At 44.8% G+C, this 22034-nt stretch overlaps 1 protein-coding gene across 2 annotated transcripts; it reads left to right on the top strand.

The window, feature by feature from the left end:
• Positions 1-11906: 11906 nt before the first annotated feature.
• Positions 11907-21436, top strand: TMEM271 (transmembrane protein 271). Of its 2 annotated transcripts, none has more exons than XR_014543022.1 (2): positions 11907-13930; positions 20427-21436. XR_014543022.1 is itself a non-coding variant. In XM_083593770.1 (2 exons), exon 2 carries the CDS (start codon positions 12692-12694, stop codon positions 13814-13816), a length of 1125 nt encoding a protein of 374 aa, XP_083449896.1. In that variant the 5' UTR covers positions 11907-12611; positions 12665-12691; the 3' UTR covers positions 13817-18258. The 2 variants fall into 2 exon arrangements, 1 of the variants encoding a protein (XP_083449896.1); XM_083593770.1 differs by lacking the exon at positions 20427-21436 and having other exon boundaries at positions 11907-12611; positions 12665-18258.
• The last annotated feature ends 598 nt before the right edge of the window (positions 21437-22034 follow it).

A 22034-nucleotide genomic window follows, 5' to 3' on the forward strand; every position in this document is an offset into this window, starting at 1 on the left:
GAAAATCCACCTAGGACTTTTCTGTCCCTGGGTGGCACTATGGGTTAAACCACTGAGCCTAGGACTTGCCGATCAGAACGTCAGTGGTTCAAATCCCCACGATGGGGTGAGCTCCCGTTGCTCTGTCCCTGATCCTGCCAACCTAGCAGTTCGAAAGCACCTCAAAGTGCAAGTAGATAAATAGGTACCACTCTGGCGGGAAGGTAAATGGCGTTTCCGTGCACTGCTCTGGTTCGCCAGAAGCGGCTTGGTCATGCTGGCCACATGACCCGAAAGCTTTACGCCGGCTCCCTCGGCCAGTAAAGCAAGATGAGCGCCGCAACCCCAGAATCGGTCGCGACTGGACCTAATGGTCAGGGGTCCCTTTACCTTTAACCTGCTAGTGAGAAAGAATCGTCTGCCTGGCATCCTCTGTACGTTGAAACTTTTTTAATAAAGAAAAGAAAAGAAAGCCCCCCAACCCCTGCCCCACCCAAAAGGCCCCAAAGTATATTTTGAAGGTATTTGGTTAGTTTTTAATTTGAACTGCTGTTTCGTGGTGGGTATTAATTTGGGGCACTGGGAAGATACATTGTTGCTGTGTTGTAATGCTTTGAACTGGGAGATGGTAATCTGTTACCTGGGTGGGCTAGGAATCTAAAACCAACATGCAGGCAATCTTATACAAGAAATCAGTCTAAATAAAAATAGTTTAAGGCTGTTGTTGTTGTTGTTTTAAGAACAGATATCTAGCTGAGGATTAAACAGCAATCTCTGTAAGTAGGAATCTGAATAAAGCAAGATAATAACATGCCACGAGTGCAGAAGCAAGGGATAATCAAAATCACCCTAACTTTTTAATGTGGGCTTATTTACCACAAACCCTCCTAAACACAGCTTGAAAGAAAGTGTTGGAAATGTGATGTGGTTAATTAGAGTTAATTAACTCTAATTATACATATGCCATATTGTGGGGAGTTGTCTAGAAACAAGTGGGTTTGATAGCTGCGAACGGTAAGTATAATACTGAATTCCGTGGTGATGCTCATTGAGGCAAAACACTCTTTGAAAAGTGAGAGAAACACAAACCAAAACCAGAAACAGTCCTAGCTGCTACAGGATAGCAGCATCTTCCGAGACCCCAGGGCAAGTCCGAGACCCCAGGGCAAGTCTGTTTGCTTTTGCTCTTTCCTCTTGGATTTGGATTTGATATCCCACCTTTCACTCCCCTGAAGGAGTCTCAAAGCAGCTAACAGTCTCCTTTCCCTTCCTCCCCCACAACAAACACTCTGTGAGGTGAGTGAGGCTGAGAGACTTCAGAGAAGTGTGACTGGCCCAAGGTCACCCAGCAGCTGCATGTGGAGGAGCGGAGACGCGAACCCGGTTCCCCAGATTACGTGACTACCGCTCTTAACCACTACACCACACTGGCTCCACACTGGCTCTTGCAGTTTGCAAATGTATGCAGTTTTGATAGATCCATGCTTAGATTCAATCACAGAATTGTAAAATTGGGAGGGACTACAAGGATCATTTTGTGCAACTCCCTTGCAATGCAGGAATCTTTTGCCCGGTGTGAAGCTCAAAACCACGACCCTGAGATTAAGCGTCTCGTGCGCTAGCTCATGCTTTTACACCGTTCATTTAGTCCAGCAGTTGCAACTCAGCTCTAAAGCACCAATTCCCAAACTGTGTGCACCAAAACAAGCAAACAAAGGCTCTCAGGACCACAAAACAGCCGCTCACAAAGGAGTCTGCCTGCTGCAGCTCAGCATGATTCACTGCTCAGGCCTGGTGTGCTTCTAGTTCATGGGTAGGCAAACTAAGGCCCAGGGGCCGGATCCGGCCCAATCGCCTTCTAAATACAGCCCGTGGACGGTCTGGAAATCAGCATGTTTTTACTTGAGTAGAATGTGTCCTTTTATTTAAAATGCATCTCTGGGTGATTTGTGGGACATAGGAATTCGTTCATTTATTTATTTTTTCAAAATACAGTCCAGCTCCCCACAAGGTATGAGGGACAGTGGACCGACCCCCTGCTGAAAAAGTTTGCTGACCCCTCTATCTAGTTAGGTACCTCCGGTACCGACGATAGTTTGCTGTATAAGTGGTAAGCTGAGAGCTGCCAGGGATTTAAAGGTGAAGTGTTCTGGCTTGGAACCACACACTACAGCATTGCTAGAAGGCCTCTGGGTGCACCTGTGAGCCAGTGTGGTGTAGTGGTTAAGAGCGGTAGACTCGTAATCTGGTGAACCGGGTTCGCGTCCCCACTCCTCCATATGCAGCTGCTGGGTGACCTTGGGCCAGTCACACTTCTCTGAAGTCTCTCAGCCCCACTCACCTCAGAGTGTTTGTTGTGGGGGAGGAAGGGAAAGGAGAATGTTAGCTGCTTTGAGACTCCCTAGGGTAGTGATAAAGCTGGATATCAAATCCAAACTCCTCTTCTTCTTCTTCACCTCTGTCTTCTCAGCAGGGAGCTTAAGGGCAAGTGAGGGGCCGTGGGGCAATTGGTAGAGCAGCAGAGCTGCGGATTCCAGCTCATTGCTTGGCAGGAGTTAGCAGCCTCAGGGGCAAAGTCAGAAGACTAGGCTCTTCTTCAGAAGAAGGCCCAGCTGGGGTTTTTTTCCAGACTAGGCAGCAAGCAGACTTGTGGAGTGTGGCGTCTCTGAAGTACGCTCCTGTTGATCTTCCTTACAGACCCTCTGTGTCTGAGGCGTCGGGAGGCTGGGACGCGACACCAGTGTCTGAAAGCAACCTTCAAGTTGAATGTTCATCATGCTGGTTTATTTCATGGTTCCCTTCCCAACGCGCGCTGCCCCCAAGATAACCAGTTATTGCCAGTGACCTTTTCCTGCAAGCACTGTCTTTCCCAAAGGTCTTCAGAAGAGGATTCTGCCTCCCCAGCACCAGATTCAGTGTGCAAGGATAGGCATTTTGCTGCCCAGAGAGCAAATGCTCAATTTATTATTCACCGCTCTCTGGGGGTTCAGTGTCACTCTGAGTTAGCAGAATTTCCCATGTAGCAGAGTCGCACGCTGCAATTTAACATCCATGCAAGCAGAGGAGACGATGCATACAGGAAGGTCACTGATATTGTACATGAACATTTTCTTGTTCTGCTCTCTTTCGGCTAAAGGTCTGGAAACTAAAATGCTACCACTATTGTACTCCTAATAATAGTAATAAAAAGCCTACCACTTTTATAGCTCCCCCCCGCCCGCCCTTTCTTTTCCTGTTTCAAAGCCTTCTATAAACAGTCATTAAATAATATGTGCTTTGGAGCTCTGTAGAAGAGGGAATTTGAGCTAGTGTATATTGTTTCTCATGCAAGTTTCATCTGCTCAAATTTTCTTCTGCATAACTGTCAGAGGTGTCAGGGCACCTGGGCCATTCCAATCATGGGCATGAAGTTAATTATAAGCTATCTAATAGCGGAAAAAAGAGGAGTGTTGATTCAGAAACCTTTGGATGTAAAGGGCTATGAACCATTCTTAGCCTGGTTCACAAGGCAAAACCTATTTATTGTAATTATCATTATTATTACACAGCAACCTGAAAAAAGGAGAATGTGTCTTGCAAGTGTACTGTTTACAGGATATGTGTTTTGTCTGACAAATGAGATAGATCTTTCAGGGCACCATTCACCCAGTTCTAAACACTGAGAAGTTGTACTGATTTCAGTGGAAGGGAAATCATAATCCCAATGAACCTGGTAGAACTTCAGAGTGTTTTGTTTTATTTACAGCTTACTTATTTGCAGTTTTCAAATACTGTTTTTCAACTACAATGGTTCTCAAAGTTGTTGAAAAAAATAATAAAGCAGCGGGTGGACTGCTAGATGACTCTCAAGGTCCCTTCCAACTCTACAATTCTATGATTCTATTATTTAAAAAAACAAATGTACATGGAAATTAATTTAAAACTACCATCTGCAACTGTGCAAGTAAAACATGAAATGCAAAAAAACACAAAAACACCCAGATAGCAGCTGGATAACAATGGCATGGTGACAAAGTTCCAAGAACAGAAATAACACAATGAAATAGTCTGTAAAGGAAGAAAGGGAACTTGCCAACCTAACCCTCGAGGAGGAGGAAATTCTACCTTTTAGGTGCTATCAAAGAAAAGGCACTGCTTCCAGTTGATAACAATATAAATTCCTTAATTTACAATTTACAGAACATGGAGCAAGGTGAAATGAACAAATCTTAATTTCAGGGGTAGGTGTCCCCTGAGATTCTCAGTTAATGTTGACTCATTGGTGTCCAAATTTATTATAAACTGAATCCAGATTATGCCAGTCTTATTCAGAGTAGTCATTGAAATTAATAGGCATGACTATCATAAGCCTATTAATTTCAATGGGTTTAATCTGAGTGAAGCTTAATTGAGTGTGTGTGTGTGTGTGTGTGTGAGAGAGAGAGAGAGAGAGAGAGAGAGAGAGAGAGAGAATTGGTAGAGATTCTGATAAATCCTAACTTTCGCAATAATGTTTGTACCGTATGTTACACAACCTACCCATCTCGATTCTTTTAAATTGTATGAGACTCTAAACTAGTGGCCAAAATTGTGGGAGTCTTTAGGGGAAGTTGTTACTTCTAAAGTTTGATGGTTCATAATGTCAGTCTTTTCTAAAATAATACCATAACATTATATATCATTAGAAAGATTGTTTCATGCGGAATATAATGCAACGTCTTTGTTCTTTCAAAAGTTACAGCCAAACAACTAGGAAAAAAGGAGAACGCAACTGCCTTATGTAACAAGAAGCGGATTTCCTTAACTCACAACTGACCAATGACAATCAGAGTGAAAAGAGAGGTCTAGTTGCCTAGAAAGCAATGTAACAGCCCTGGCCTGAATCCAATAGAAAACCTGTGGATCCGATTAAAGAAGTTTGTTAGTCAGAAGCAACCAAGGAATAAAGCACAATTGACAGAAGCAAAAATACAATCTTGGTTTCACATTATAACACCTGACAAACTAAAATCCTTGGTTCACTCCATGGGATGCCACTGTAGGACTATAATTGCGGCAAAAGGTTTCTACCCTAACAGAAATTGTGATAAGTTATGAAATACCATTTATCATGTTTTTCTGTGTGTAACTTTTTTTATTTGGCTATACTTTTTGATGAAATAAAGATAATTCAACATAGTTTGTTAAATTATATTCTGCATTAATTTGTCTTTCTAATGATATATATGGTATTACTCTAAAAAAGACTGATGTTGTGAGTCTTAGAAAGACATATTTTCCAAAAGGTTTCCACAATTTTGGCCAATAGTGTAGTTCATCCAATCCAAATCCATATCTTGGAAAAAGCTTAAAGGTAAAAGTAAAGGGACCCCTGACCATTAGGTCCAGTTGTGGCCGACCCTGGGTTTCGACCTCTGCCATTGGCCCTTAACCTCTGAGTCATGATTTGCAGCTTGGAAGTCTAGACAGCCAATCACGTAGGGAGTGGGAGTGGCCCAGGCCTTCAGAAATGTATATAAGCAGTTGCTTTGTCCCTGTTGTCCAGTTATGTAGTTCAATAAAGGTTCTTGCTGTTATCACTGTGTCTTGCCTTGTGGGAACCCACCTACACTTCACCACCCCCACGCCATACTGCTATTTTCATTGTGAGCTGGAGCTCACAGAGGCTACGATTTAAGAACCCCTGCTTTTTAAGTGCTGTATTTTATATGCAGTTTGTTAGAACCTATTTCACCCACCATCAGTATCACTGAACTGAAAATGTTGCAGGAAGCACTATAGCCAATTTGTGTGTAAGAAACAGAGATGGGGAGAGATCTCTACTGCTTTCTCATTGCCCTTTCATTCACTGAAGGTGCGCCCAAATACAGTCCTCAGTACAATCAGCATGTTTGCTTTCCTCTGGGGATATGTTCCCAGGCGTGATTACAAGCAGCAAGGCTCTGGCAAGGAGCAGCCTCCCGCTGGAATCAGCTGTGAAAATATATCCTGAAGAATTGCCACTAAGAGAACAACTCTATCTCATGAGGTCTCCAAATTGATTGCTCGTGCAGGAAGAGGATGGAGGAAGATTTCCAGGAGCACGCCTATAACAGCAAACCGCACCAGGAGTGTGCGATTGGGTGCACTGGCAATGAAAAAAGCAAATTTAAAGCCAGTGGTTTGTCAAGAAAGGGACTGAAAACAGAACAGCAAGCGCCATAACAGAAACTATGCCAATATTTGATCCAGCCCCATTCAGGGTATTATATATTAAGGCTCTTCTGAACGATTTGTTTCAAAAAGGATCTTCTAGACCTAAAAAGGTAGCAAAAGAAAACTACAACTAAAGGTTCAAGCTGGTGCTAAAGGATCTGGATATTTTTAGCTGGGGGTGTAATATGGCTAAAGAGGGATTGACAGGGGATTATAATAATTATATCTAGGTAAAAATGCATTTCTTGTAGTTTACTGGAATTTGATCCACTGGACACAAGACAGAAGAAAAGTATTTCTTTGCACTTTGTAGACTTACTGGGTTTACTGCTGGTGTACACTGTTTAAATGGCTTCAGTTTTAAAAAGGGAAAGGGGAAAAAATGGATTAGCCAGATTCATGGAAGAAAGGCATACAGCAGCTTTCATCCATTATAGTTAAACAAAATTATAATAGTGAAATTATAATAGTGAATTCAAGGTGGTGAGTTCCAACAGAACTAAAAAGGGGATACTGAGAAATAAGAGGGAGGTTGCACATTTATTTATTTATTTATTTATTTATTGTGAAACCCAAAGTTTGGGGAAGTAAAATAAAGAAATAAAAATATTTAGGCAACCCTAACACACATGCACATAAAGAAACCACAACCCAGTGAGGACTGAGCATGTTCAGTGGCCATGGAATGCCAGAAACAGAGCAGAGAATCCTGGGACATGGCATGGCTGGGAGACTCAAAAGAAGCCACACTGCAACATTTTGTTGCAGGTTACATTTGTAAATTCTAAAATTTCCAGATTCAGCAGACAAACGAGGGAGATTAATCAGCTTCATGACCTGCTTCTAGAGGCATTTGGTTGGCTATTGCTAAACAGACAATGCTGGTGCTGCAGTTGTATCTTACATACCATATTGGCACTAGCTCAAATACAGATAATCATTTCCCTAGTGGCAGGTGTACCTATCATGGTTCATGCACAAAATGACTTAATAACACCTCTTTTCCCCAGCTTTTGACACCAAATAGGTATATTTTTAAGAGCCAACCTATTTCTGTGATTGTAAATTGCTTTAAACTGCTTTTAACATTGCCTTTTAATAGTTGTTTTATAGATAGATAGATGATAGATAGATTATATAGATATTTGTTTGCTTTTTTGTTTTATCATATCATCAATGCATAGTATGTTACAGACACCGACTGTAAATAATAATAGTAACTTATTCCTCTGATTTAATTGATTCTTATGAGCCTTAACTCCCCTTCCACTCTTTCTCTGGTTTCCTATCTGTTGTCTTTTTGACTGGGTTTTCTTATTATGCTAAGTTATTTTCATTACCTTACACTGTCCCACCTTATCACATGTACTGCTGAGTATTTCCCCCCCAGTCTGTTACACTTATTTTCTTGTTATAATATTTTTCCATGTAATGTCCAGTCCTTTTTTAAATTATCATCTTTATTTCTTAATCTATTTATCATGCTGGTCAGTTCTATATATTCTAATATTCTAAGGTGCCATTCTTCTCTTGATGGTACTGCATCTGTTCTCCACTTTCATGGAATTCGGGCAGCTGTAGTCCATCCATAGAGTCGTTTGATTTTTTGGGATTTCTATTATTATTCCCAGAAGAAAAGCTCCTGGGTTTTTAGGAAAGGTTCCTTTAAACATTTTTCTTAAGTTCATTAAAAACCATCTCCCATAGTTATTTTATTATTCTACAAGACCACCATGAGTGATAAATGTGCCAAACATTTGCCTTTTAAGTGTTGAATCCCGTCCTGGTACCTTAAGGTGATGGTGATGATCTGGTCACCTGGAGCTGCCGTGTGTAGACTCCTCTGCTACAACCAGGGACTTCTGACATTTATGGGAGTAAGAAACATGCACGCATCCTGCTGCATGAGAATATATGCATTGCTGTGAGTCTACGGGTGCCAGACATCCCTAATCCCTGGTGTTAAAAGCTAATCAAGTCAGGCTAACTTCCTGTGTTCAAGTAATCACCTGGGTGATGGGCCATTAAGAAAGCAGAGGAGAGGGGGCTCTCTGTGAGATGGCAAATGGGTGGTGCTCCTCCCCCAGCTCATAGTTAGAAGGACAAAAAACACAGTATAGAGTGGAGAGTCTATGTTATGTGAGGTAGAAAGTCTCTCTCTCTTTGGCGATCACTCGTAGCTGAGTAAGATTGTCTTCCGTAAACACGGTTTTAACAATGAGTCCGTAAGTGACTGTGGAGGCCAATTCTGGAACCACATGTCCTTCCACAGTGGGGACATTGGTTGATCACAGTGAGGGTTTGCCAAGCGTGCCTTCCTCTTGGCATGTAAAGCAGCAAGCTGGAGAGGCAGAGCATGATATTTGATTTCTGTTTGAATCCAAGGCTGTGGCTATAGGAGAAAGACAACCCTCTTGGGGTGTTAATGCTGTGAACCCCTTCATCATAGGCTCAGGTTGTCTATATGTGTAAATAAAGTAAATATCATAAAGACATCACAGTCGCCGTCATGCCTCATTCCCAAAAGGAAAAACGAACACTGTGTAAGCTCCTGGAACACCTGGAATCTCACACCACTCAGAGACTGGGGTAGCGTATTTGGGTGGCATATTTTAACTCTTTGCTAAAGCACCAGAGAGAGTGTGAGCGCAAAGTGTTTGCAGTGTGGTGGTGAGAAAGAGAGACTGCTGGCACAGTACAGAATAAGACATCTAATGAGGAATCTGTGAGCTGAAAGGAAACCTATATTCTCATGTTTTGAAGGAACAGTTTATTCCACACAGTAGGGTGAGAAAACCCCTACAAGTATTGATCACTTTTACATAAAGGGGGGGGCAGGAAGGAGAGAGAGAGATTGCAAAGAGTGTGGTGACTATAGAGGTGGGATAGAAAATTGATACACTTCTCACTTGTTGTTGTTGTTTAGTCGTGTCCGACTCTTCGTGACCCCATGGACCAGAGCACGCCAGGCACTCCTGTCTTCCACTGCCTCCCGCAGTTTGGTCAAACTCATGCTGGTAGCTTCGAGAACACTATCCAACCATCTCATCCTCTGTTGTCCCCTTCTCCTTGTGCCCTCCATCTTTCCCAACATCAGGGTCTTTTCCAGGGAGTCTTCTCTTCTCATGAGGTGGCCAAAGTATTGGAGTCTCGGCTTCAGGATCTGTCCTTCCAGTGAGCATTCAGGGCTGATTTCCTTCAGAATGGAGAGGTTTGATCTTCTTGCAGTCCATGGGACTCTCAAGAGTCTCCTCCAGCACCATAATTCAAAAGCATCAATTCTTCAGTGATCAGCCTTCTTTATGGTCCAGCTCTCACTTCCATACATCACTACTGGGAAAACCATAGCTTTAACTATACGGACCTTTGTTGGCAAGGTGATGTCTCTGCTTTTTAAGATGCTGTCTAGGTTTGTCATTGCTTTTCTCCCAAGAAGCAGGCGTCTTTTAATTTTGTGGCTGCTGTCACTTCTCACTTAAGGTTTACTTAACCTGACTTGTACTTAACGAAACCAAGCCTTATGAGGAACAGTTGAGAGAGTTGGGTATGTTTGTTTTATACCCTGCCTGGATAAAAGGAGGCTGAGTGGAGAGATGATAGCCCTCTCCAAATATCTAAAGGGCTGCCACGTGGAAGATGGAGTAAGCTTATGTTTTCTCCTGCTCTGGAGGGTAGAGCCCAAACCAATGGCTTCAAGTTGCAAGAAAGGAGATTCCAACTAAACATCTGGAATAACTTTCTGACAATAAGAGCTGTTTGACCGCGACATTGACTCCCTCAGGAGGTGGTGGACTCTCCTTCCTTGGAGGGTTGGATGGTCATGTCATGGATGCTTTAGTCGAGATTCTTGCATTGCTGGGGGTGGGACTAGATGACCCTCGGGGTCCCTCTACAGTTCTATGATTTTATGGGTAATATCTCCCTCTGCACCTTTAGAATAACTCTTGGTGACTGAAAACCTCTGTCTATGCTGTATTTTCTTTATAGGTCTGAAAAATTCCAAGCGTAATATTCAGCTGTTGAATGTGGACTTTTTTTATTAGATATTTCGACTGAACTCCAAATGTGAAATTCAGCCTCGAAGTCAGTCTGTCATCATTGTATTAGTATTTGGCAGGCTTCTAAAATGAAATCTAATAAACAGCCAGCTATTAAATACTCAACTCCGTTGCATGTGAGCTTTGAAATGCAAATCCACCTCAAATAAAATCAGCTGTTAATGCTGGGGGGGGGGGACCCACTGTGGAGCAGGGGCTGCATATACTGCTTTTTTAATGGGGAATACTCCTTCCTCCTGTTCTGCCTTCCATGTGAACGAGAAACTGGATTAAAGGGAGTTTAAGGTCTTCGGCACGCTGAGTAATTGCTGGTATGAAAACCGCTTGGTATCTTCTTTTTTTAAATCCCAGCAAGGGAAAGGAATGTGCCGAAGAGACTGAGCTGATCTCTTCCGACTGCTAAGCAGCAGAAGCTCCTGATCAAAATCTCTGGAGAAGCGAAGGAAGGAGGGAGGAGGAAAGAGATCAAGTCCCGAAGCGCAGCAAAAGCGGATTCTACGTGGCCACCCTGTCAGGAGCGCAAAGCCTTCCGTCACCTCCCCATGTTGATTCCACGGTTCCTTTTTAATTGACAGGCGATGCTTGGGAGATGGAAAGTCAGTTCTCGTCCTCGCCTCCTCTGCTTTCAAACACACGCATCTCTCCCCCTGGAGCCCGATGCTTAGGGGGGCAGCAGAGCCCAGACAGAAGCCTGTTTATAGGCTCCTCCACAGGCGTTTGCTTTCTCTTGGTCGTCAAAGCCACGCTCGCTCCTGCTCCATCCATTTCCAGCCAGCCGGAGAGCGCACAACAGCTATTAGCTGTAGGGAAAGAGTAAGATCATCATCATCATCATTTAAGGAAGAATGAGGGGTGGTAAATAAAACATCATTTGGTCACCAGCAACTCCAGGGAGATGTGCACCCTGATATTATGCATGCTTACTCCGAAGAAAGACCCCCCCCCCAGAGTTCAGGGGGGCTATTGCCCCTCACCCCAAGAGGAAAGTGAGCAAAGAGATGCACCGCAATGGGGAGGCGGAAGAGAGCCATTGATAGCACAACCTGAGCACTAGGGGCTAGTAATAAAATAATTTTAATAATAAATAATAAAATTTATTATTATTATTATTATTATTAAACTTCACCAGCACTTTCGGCCTCCGTCCCCGATTTCCCCGACGCCTCATGCCGCTCGCCAATTTCCGCTTCTTCCCAGTTGCTTAAAATACATCCCATCTCGCCCTTTTCTAAAACATCCTCCCCCGGCATGTTAGTTCGGTGCTAAAAATGACAGCGGCGCGTATCAAAATAACTCGCGACAACGCCACCAGCTCCTTGGAAGGGGCGGGAATCTTTCCTCTTCTCCGCGCTTTACAGGTGTAGCTCTGAGGAGGCAGCGGAGATTCATCACCATGTTACTGATGAATGAAAAGGCCCCCTTCCCCACGCGCCCACCCACTTTTTTTTATTTTCCAAAGCTAACTCCGCTCTCCGGGGCTGCGTTTCGTTGCAACCCAGCGGAAAGCCTCTCTCGCTGAGGTAACTCGGGCGCCTCCTTTCGGGCGCGAAGGACTTTGCCAGGTGCAGGAGACTTCGAAGTTCTCACCTCAGTTGGGGGTGGAAGAAGAGAGGCGGGGGTGGGGGGGGGGAGAAAGGCACGGACCTACCACTTTTTGGGGGGGAGAGGGGGGAGAAGACGCGAAAAACGTCGAGGGAAATATCTTCGGGCTGACCTTTCTCCAACTTTCCAGTGCGCCCCCGGCGCGCGCGCCGCTTCTGCCCACCTGCCCACCGACGCGCTCCTCCCGGTTTGGTGCGAATGGACGGCGCTACTGAGCCCTTGTGGGGGGTGGGGGGAGAGGGAGGTGGTACGAGGTCTGCATCAGCAAAGAGGAGAAACCGAGAGAAACCTCTTTCCCCCCCCCCATGCCATCCCAGCGCACCCCACTTGCGCCGGCCCGGCCCCTCCCCTGCCGTCGAGCGCGTGGCTGCCCCTCTCCGAGCGGGAACTTGCTGCCATCAATAATTCATTGGCTCCCAGCAGCGGCGGCGGAGCGCGGGAGACGACGGCAGCGGCGGCAGCAACAGCAGCCGCCGCTTGGATAAGAGAGAGGGAGGCAGCGGGGCGGGGAGGGAGAAGCGTGCGCGCGAGCCGTGCTTGCCGGCTGCCTGCAGAGAGGCGAAGGCGGCGGCAAGCGGCAAGCGGCAGCAGTAGCGGCGGCCGCTGTGGCGGTAGCAGCGAGAGCCCGAGCAACGGCGTCGTCGGAGCATTTGGACAGCTCCCTTCTTGGCGCCGCCAGCAGCAGCAGCAGCATTATGTCCCCGCAGCGCGCGGCGGCCGCCTCCCCGGCAAAGGCCGCCGGCGCCGAGGAGGACACGGGAGGATGAGGACAGGAGGGAGGCGAAGGAGGAGGAGGAGGCGCAGGCGGTGGGAGGCGGACGAGGCGAGGCAGCGCGGAGGCGGAGGAGGAGGCGCAGGCGGCGGAGGAGACGCGGAGGATGAAGTGGAGTGTCCGGGGAGCCTGCGCCGCGCTCTCCAGCTGCCTCCTGCTCGCCTGCGCGCTGAGCGCCGCCGCCGTGGGCCTCAAGTGCTTCTCGCTGGGCTCCGAACTCAAGGGGGAGCCCTTCCGCCTCGGCAGCGCCGCCGGAGCCTTCTACTCGGGGCTGCTGCTGGCCACCGGCCTCTCGCTGCTGGGCTCCGCGCTCTTCTGCTGCCGCCAGCCCGACGACCACGCCGGACACGGCGCCTCCGCCGAGGGCGCGGGCGCAGCGCCCCCTCGAGGGCACGCGGGCAGCGAGGTGGTGGCCGTGCCGGTGAGCGGGGATTCGCAAGCGCCGCCTCAGGCGCCGCCCAAGGCGCCCGCCAACGGGCGCCAAAACTTCCTGCTGCTGGGGGCGCTGGTCTTCATGCTGGGCGTGCTGAGCGCCTTCGCCGGCGCCGTCATCGACGGCGACACGGTGTCGCTGGTGGAGAAGAAGTACTCGCACTACTGCCTCCTGCAGGCCGGAGTTGGAGGAGCAGGAGCAGCGCCCGCCCGGGCCAGGCCTGCAGGCAGCAGCCCCGACGGCTCGGCGGCGGCGCTGCGCTGCCAGAAGCTGCGCGACTACCAGCGGGGCTTGGTCATCTCCACCATCTTCAACGCCCTCGAGTGCCTGCTGGGGCTCCTCAACCTGCTGCTGGTCAAGAACTACAAGGCGGCCCAGCAGAGGGGGCTGCGGCGACGGCGGCGCCGACGGCACGACCACCACGTGGCGGGCGGGCGGCGGAGAAGGCGCCGGGGTCCCGGGGGCGGCGGTGGTGGTGGTGGTGGCGCCGGCGTTGGACGGCGTCCACAGCGCCCCAGCCAAGGCTCCATCTTCTCCAGCGAGGACCCAGATGTGTCCCCCGGGGGCGATTGCGCCTTCCAGGCCGTGTCGTACATCAACGTTGGGGTCTTCCACGTGTTCGACGAGGCGGGCGTGGAGGTGCACTGCGGAGGCCACCCTTCCGTCGAGCTGCCGGGCTACTCGCCCATGGACCCCGACCTCCAGGTGTCCTACCCGTATTGCTACCCGTTGCCCAACGAGCAGCCCCCGGCCTACGAGGAAATCTATCCCAGGGAGCCCTGTGCCAACCGCATCTAGGCACCACCGGACAGCGTCCTTTGGACAATCGGCCTGCTGGACCGAAAGGGGCAGGAGGAGGCGAATTGGGGCAGAGCACAAACACTTTATTGGCAGGACCAGTAGTAGCACAAGGTGAGGCCAAAGCCACAGGTGGTAGTAGTGCGGACTCCTCCGAGAACCCTCCGTCTAAAGAGGCAGGTGCCCGTAAGATACCTAGCATGAGACAAGGCTGGTGCACGCTCTTGGGGCGGATCTGGTGGCAAGTTGAAACATTGGTCCAGACCACTTTGGCTTCGTTTTTCTGAAGACCAGGCACACTTTCTCTTCATCGCCTCTTTGATGGAGAAGTCTTGAACAGAGTTTCAGAAAGTTGCCAGTGTTTTGCAACCTGTTGGAGGTTTCTCCAATATGTCCTTGTCGAGATTTCTCTTTTCCTGCTCCTTTTGGTTCTATCACTAAAATCTATAGCTACATACTAGAGGTTTTAGCAAAGTGCATTTTTCTCTTGGGTTTCTTAAAGATGGCTGGGCCTACTTGGGGATGATGCTTTTAGTACCTTTTAATTTTACCCCTTGTCTGGTGGAATCTTTTCATCCATCTCTTCGATATTGATTGAATGGCGAACATTTCAGGGTTGGTTTACACAGTCATATTTGGCTCGGATTTGTTTTGCTTTGTTTTAATGAATCAGCCTGGCTTACCCACACACCTGCCCCCGCCCCCTTCAAATGAATCTTCGTGATAGCCTCAGCTTTAAGAGTTACAAAATTGTGTCGTTAGAAAGCCAGCCAGAATAAGAAAAACACACACAAAATGTAAGGATGAATCTTTCCCTCTCAAGCAAATATATTTCTAACCGTGAAGAGAGACCGAGAGCAGTTTCAATCCAAGCCTCTTATGTTTACAGTATTCCTGGGAGATTTTATGTTTTAAGTTTAAAATTCAGTGAGAGTTAAAACCATTGTTGGTCTTGTAAGATGCACATGATAAACCTGCACTTTCAAAAAGGGGGGGGAGAGAATCAACAGCAACATTTTTGTACACTAATGTGCCTGCTTTTTGTTGATAATTTCTTACTGTAAAAGCTTTCAAAAAGTCTATAGTGAAAATGTTTGGTAAAGTCATTGCAACGTAGAATTAACAAATCAGTTCCTTTACTACAATAGAAATGCTATATTGACTAGAAGGAAAGTCCAAATCGTCTCATACATTCCTTTTTGTAAACAGGTTCTGTGTTTTTAATGCAAAGCAGGGCTTATATTTATTTTTTATTTTGTTTTAAAACAGTCTAATCCTATTTTGTACACATGCAGCCAGTTATTCTTGTAAGTAGTTTCATTTTAGTGTTACCGATTAATTAATCTGAGAAGCTTGAATAATAAGTTTTTATTTAAATATAAATACATAATATATACATATATCTATATATGCTTTAAGCAGCCTTAACTGATGGTCACAATTTTCAGCGGAGTTACCCAAACTCCTTTGAAGTATGGTTTATAAAAAAAAACATATTTGACAGAATTCAACAGGTGAGCATTGAAAATAATAATACTGCATTAAAAAGGTTCCGATTATAGTGACTAAACTCTTGTCTAGATATTTTAATAGTTTCACCAAAAATGCTTTTTTGGAGGCAAAGCCACGAGTGACACAGGAGACCCGTGATCGACTCTCATGACATTCATTTTGCTTTTAAACAGGTGCAAGGGGCTCCAGCCTTGTTTTGAATAGCAATGCTGGAAGAGGAAAGCATTTAATGTTTTCATCTTTATCATTTCTCTGATCTAAATGCCCAACCCCTAGAGATGGCTTACGTAGCCCTTCTAGAATACTGGAATTTTCCTCTGTGAGGCTAAAAGCATATTCCAGGGCAATTTAAATTGGGAAACTGGCGAGAGGGGAAACAAACACACACACACACACACACACACACACACCCCACCAGCATCGCTGCACTTATCAAATTCAGAGCCAATTGCACCTGTTTTAAAATGAAAGAAAGGTGCATTGTGAGATCTGGTCACAAATCTCAGGCATCGTGGGTGGTTTAGCCCTCAGTCTGCTAGAGAATGTCAATGAATCAGGTAGCACAGGGAAGGCAATTAATTTATTTTATTTTTTGGAACACTGGCATAAAAAGGAAGGCTTAATTTAGAGCTGTTCAAAGGGATGAAAGAGAGAGACTTCAGCTCATATCGTTCACCTATTATTCTTGCTACTATGTATTAAGACAGAATTCCATTTAAAATTCCACCCCTTCGTTAAGCTCCTTGTAGCAGGGACCTGTCTGCTGCTTAATATTACTTTGTAAAGTGCCGTGTACACTGATGGCACTATATAAATATTAATAATAATTCATTTTAGGAGACTGCTGTGGAATGTGAGCGTTATCAACAGAGACAGTGTTAAAGGAAAACAGTTTTTGTCCTATTTTTGCGATGTACAGAAGATTATTTTTTGATTAAGGATCTGAACAAAGTCAAAATCTGCAGCCTTAGATTAAAAGTCCAACAGTGGTAAAAGCCTCTCTGCACTACTTTGTTATCTGAAGTTGTTTCGACTTGCACACTTTGTATAATCTAAAATGCAAAAAAATAATAATGCCTTAGAACATTTAAAACTATATACCTTTAAAAACTAAGCAAAACCTGCACCCTAGGTAACTGGATCAAAGCAACTAATCCGGTTCACAAGGTAGCTTCACATTTTTTCAAAGGTTAGAGCCACTGTTATTATTATAAATTATGTAAAAGATTCTCCTTTGCTGAGAGCAAGCACAAGGCTTATCTAGTGCATAAGACCTAGTTTGAAGGACTGCACTTCCTTCTTTCTTCATTTCTTTACTCTCTAGACTAGTATAGATTCTATCTCGGTGGATCCTTTTTGGGCCTAGTCCACAAGAAACATCTCCAACACGTTTTATTTTAGTTTAATGAATAGGAGTTGTAGAACAGCATGGCTGTACCATTGTACTCCTCCCATCTTCTTCACAGGGATATTTGGAAGACAAGTTCCTAGCAAATCGTGTCCCCTTAACTACAGTGCAGTCAGGCCGCATTTTGGATGTATATACGGCCAGGAATTTTGTAAGATAAACTGGTGCCTAAGTTAAGTTTTGAAATCCCTATTGAAGTATCTAAATAAAAACAACCAAATTTCTTTTTTAAAAGCTCGCATTGCATACTTCTTCCTACATTAAAGGGTGTGGTCAATGCGCTATTCTTATTGGCATCTTTCAGTGGAACGAGAACAGGTCCAGACAAATAGCTAATCATGTGGTTAAAACTGTTCCTGGGCTAGGCAGACCATAAGTACAGGGCTTTTTTTCCCCAGCCAGAACTGACCAGAACTCAGTTCTGGCCCCTCTAAAGTGGGCGCCATTGCCATTATAAGAGAACAAGGGAGGTGTTCTGGGTGACTTCCAGCACCTCTTTTCTACAAAAATAGCACTGCTCATGTGTGTGTGTGTTTGTGTGTATGTTAAAAGCCCATTAGGATGAAAATGGCTCCTAGTCTAGCCATTTCTGCAGGCATGCTAACATTCTATTACTTTCCAATTTTTTATTTTATTATGGAGTGTTCAAATGTGTGACCCCATAACTGAAACCTGTAGTAGTGCAGTCCAGGAACAGTTTGCTTTGTGATGAGCTGTTTAGACCATGAGAATGCTTTAAATAATGACAGATTTCCTACATGGACAGCATTTATATTGGGGGCGAGCATGCAGACTGTTTGGTCCCAATCTACTTGCGCTTTACATGTTCTTTCCTACATGGAAATGCAATACACTCCAAGAAAGCTGTCATATTAAAGCTGGCCCTGTAGTCCTATACGGTTCAGTTAGCCTGATTTCAGCATGAATGCAGTTATAGTGGCTTCCATAAGTTTTGGAACTGGCTTCTAAACAGGAGCCCTCAAACCATCTCACTGAGCCAGAGCATTCTGGTATAAGCTGATTGAGATGCTCTGTCTGGAATCCTTTAAAAAAGAAAAAGAAAGAAAACCTTAAATGAGAGAGGCCTCATTATCTCAAGCTATGCATGAGAAGGTAAGCACGTATCTGGTCTTTGCTACTTCAGAATGTAGATGCTGGCTCACATGGCTAATTGTGGCTGCAGAGCATCTACCTACATGCTAATCAGGGTTTTCTCGCTAACCAGTTTTTATGTGCTGGGGTTTTGTTTGTTTGTGAGTAGGAGAATTTAGTCATATATTCCAGCGTTAGCAAGCTGAAGTGGTGCAGTCTGGGCAGGGATTTTACCATCTTGTGTGAGAGCCAGGTCTAAACCTCAAAGCAAAATCCATAGACATGATGAACCCGAAGGACCCATCAAGCTAATTTTTGCAAACTGCAACCTAAATCATTGCAGTTTACAGATATGTATCTTGGAGTTGTTGCACTGTATTCAGCATGATGGATCACAAGTTCTACAGGCTTGCTTTTGTAGGTTTTTTTTTTAAAAAAAATCTTTGTTTGGGAAAATCGTAGGCAGCATGCTTCCAGCTTTAAGAGGGCTCACCGTAAACAAAGTTGGAGAAACTCTACACTAGAATGTATCATAAAGTCCCACCCTATCATTTGGGACTTCATGATTTCACAGAGCGCTTTCATTTTAAGTTATTTAGGATGAAAACCACCCACAGAGTAAAAAATAAACAAACAAACCAAAGTCGTAATCCTCTATTGTGAAATCCATTGTTGATCTGAAGGGGATCTGCAGTCTTCAATAGTACTGTGCTCTTGAACAACTCACATTCATTTTAATGGGAGTCCCATGAGATAATTCCCTGGTTGACTGTGCTAGGTCTATGCTTCTGAGTTTAAAACCAGGGCAGAGAAGGCTACCAGTTATGTGAATACACTGTACATGCTATCAGTCTCCCTACCCTGCCTTTAAAATAACAAATTGCATCCAGTGTTAGTTCTGCTCAGAGTAGACCCATAGAAAGTAGTGACTATGACTATGTTGCATTCATTTCAAATGGGTCTACTCCAAGTTACTTGGATATAGCCCAGCATATATACATAAATTTCCCTCCCCAAGCCAAAAGAACAGATGTAATCGAAAGCGTCACAGACCTATATGTCTTGTGTGTGCATGGATATTTGCCATTATGGGTAAAGGACATTGTCCTATTTTACAGAAGTAAACCAGGAAGCTTCTGTGCTGAATTGCATCTTTTTGTGGGAATAGTACAGTGGGCACAATTCAGCAAACATCAGTCACAACCAAACCCTATTGAAAGGGATGTGATGGGACTTTTCTCATGTCTAACTTGAGTTCCATTTTGAATCGGATTGACTCATACCTCAGTTTGGCTGGGCTGTTGTGGCCATTAAGAAAACCAAAACGTATATTCACGTTAAGTAACCTCAAATTTGCAGAGTTAAACATTTTTAACAACTGTTTATTCAGGTTTAATTTAAAAGAAATATTTTGAGGTGCTTGTTGGCGTGTGTGTGTGTGTGTGTGTGTGTGTCCATCCAAAGTTATGCATTTACTGTCCTATTCATTGTGAAGGGGTTAAAACTAGTGATTGTTGTTAAATTAATAATAATAATAATAATAATAATAATAATAATATCCTGCCTGACTTGGTTGCCCCAGCCAATCTTGGTGGCTTCCAGTGATTTATAAAACCACAGTAAAACATCAAACATTAAAAACTTCCCAATACAGGGCTGCCTTCAGATATCTTCTAAAAATCAGTTGCTTATCTCCTTGACATCTGATACCAAGGAGGCCCTCTCTGCCTGGTTCCATGTAACCTCACTTCTTGCAATGAGGGAACTGCCAGAAGGCCCTCAGAGCTGGATCTCAGTGTCTGGGCTGAACAATGCGGGGTGGATACGCTCCTTCAGGTATACAGGGCAAAAGAAGTTTAGGGCTTTAAAGGTCAGCACCAGCACTTTGAATTGTGCTTGGAAACGTTTCCATTGAATTCATTGGGATTAAATGTCCTTCTCTTTAGATGGAACAGATGCCTGGTATTTAAAGGACTGCTTATGCTAGATTGAACCATGTGGTCCAACACTCTTTTCCCAACAGAGCCAAGCAAGAATTTCTGGGAAGCTTCCAAACAGAGCAAGATGGCAATATTACACACACACACACACACACACCACCTCCAATGTCTCTCCTACATTAAGCACATTAAAGTGGAACACAAAACAGGAAAATTTCTGTGGTAAGCATCTTTCAGTGCAGAAAAAGGCACCACACCTCACAATCCAGCTGAAAGCTCAACACTTTTAAGTCCCGTTGATTTGCACATGGAAGTTAAGCACATGCATATATCTCTCATGGTTGGGACTTTAAAAAAAAAAAAGTTTGCACCTATCCTTTAAATAGGGAAATAAAGCAGGTTTTCTGATCAACTGTACTGTGAAAAACTTAGGCACAAACTTAAATTTTTAAAAATGGCCATATATAAGCAAAGGGAGTTTAATTTTATTTGTATAGATGCTTTAGGTAGCTGTTTTGGAGTTTGAAATTGTCTTAAAACTCCAGTTGTTCCAAAGATCAGTGCTCAGGGGTGGGGAATGGGAAGTCATGAGAGCTGCGTGTTACACTCGAGTATTAAACTTGTTAAAGTTTAACTTAAATTCTTTTTTTAAAAAAAGAAATCATTGGATCCAGGACTCTCACCCATCTCCCTTACGCTTGAGGCATTACACATAACTGAAGGAGCTTGTTTTAATGACAGGAGAAAAGTGAAGGAAAAATAGTCCAGTCCTGCCAAAATCATTGGGAACATGCCCAACCAGTTTATTGGGGGAAAGCGAGAGAGTTGAATAGCATCTATATGCAATCATTAATGGGAAAATGTATGAGTTCCAGTTCAGCAAGGGAGATTGCCGTTGTTGCTGATGTACATCTGAGTGCCATTGATTTAATGAATGCATCTGTTGGGAGGCTCATGCATGGCCATCTGGGACTATTAATTGCATTCATCAGTATGAGGCCACTGGTTTTTCTAGTATAACCAACATGATTCCAAAAAATAAAGAAACACAAATAATTGTGGCACCTTAAAGCGTAGCAAGCTTATTGCAAAGTGAGTTTATTTCATAGACTTCCTCAAATGCAAGAAGTACATTGCAGACATATGTTGCAGTGAATGGCCACACTGTTGCTGAAAAAAGAAAAAAAAAGTTTGTGGTCCACTAAGACTATGCACGCATACAATTTTAGAAATAAAAAAAATCAGGCAGGCAAATTAGATGAATGAACCTTTTTTTATTATTTCATCTTAAGGCACACAAATGTTCCAGGTGATTAATGTTTGTGGTGTAGTAGGTGTATTTAATAATTTCTCAATGAGAAATTTATGACTACAAAGAAAGAAGATTGCAAAATATCACTAAGGCTTCAGTTAGTCATTTATGGCAGCTTTTGAAAATCACCACTATTCATTAAGCAATAATGTTAGAGGGTATGTGAAAAAGCTTGCTGTGATTAGACTGAAAATAGGATAGGATGATGTCCAATTCTTCTGGCGTGCATGAAGTAGAGAGGGAATGAAATATTCCTATGAGATGGGGGCAAACACCCAAAAAACCTCAAGCCTAAGCATGTCTGTGTGGAAGTAAATCCCATGGATGTTAATGGATCCTTGCTCCAAATCAATGTGATGTGGTGTCAGAGCTGCCCGAGGTCCCAGCTCACAAAGGACCAACGCTGCTTCGTTGTTAAGTACAAAAGTCTTTATTGAAGTTCAGTTTCACTTCCAGAGCCGCAGCGTGCAGCTCTACGTCTCAAACTTCAGACCGCTGATGCTCCGTCTGAGTCTCCTCCCCCCAGACACCAGTTTAAGACTCTAGCTTTGCTCCACCTCTTCCTCTGCTCTTTCCGCCTCTGGTTCCGCCTGTCCGTCGGGGTCTCGCCCTTTCTAGACTCTTCTGACGCTGAATCCCCTGAGCCTTCCCCCTCCCTCCGGCGGGCTTTAGGAGCTGGTTCCCAATCCGGGTCTCCTGCTGTTCCTCGCGCCTGTACATTTGAACTTGGCGCGTGCGCCCAGCCAGCAACTTTCCTCCTGACCGTTTCACTGCTGCTGTCACTGCTTCCCCCTTCGGGGAGGCTAGCTGCAACTGACCTCCCCTCCGTTCCCCCACTCTCCGATGGAGGCGTGGTCAGCCCTGACTCATCTTCTCTCCCCGCTGGAGGAGACGCTGGTCCTGACACATGTGACTCCTCCCCCCCACTACGCTCTGGTGGGGAAACTGGTCCTG

This window comes from Podarcis filfolensis, assembly GCF_964270895.1.
Source record: "Podarcis filfolensis genome assembly, chromosome: 17".
NCBI classification, from domain to species: Eukaryota; Metazoa; Chordata; class Lepidosauria; order Squamata; family Lacertidae; genus Podarcis; species Podarcis filfolensis.

What these genes read in the sequence shown, in the direction of transcription:
- TMEM271 (XM_083593770.1), top strand. Translation starts at nt 12,692, where the DNA reads ATGAAGTGGAGTGTCCGGGGAGCCTGCGCCGCGCTCTCCAGCTGCCTC.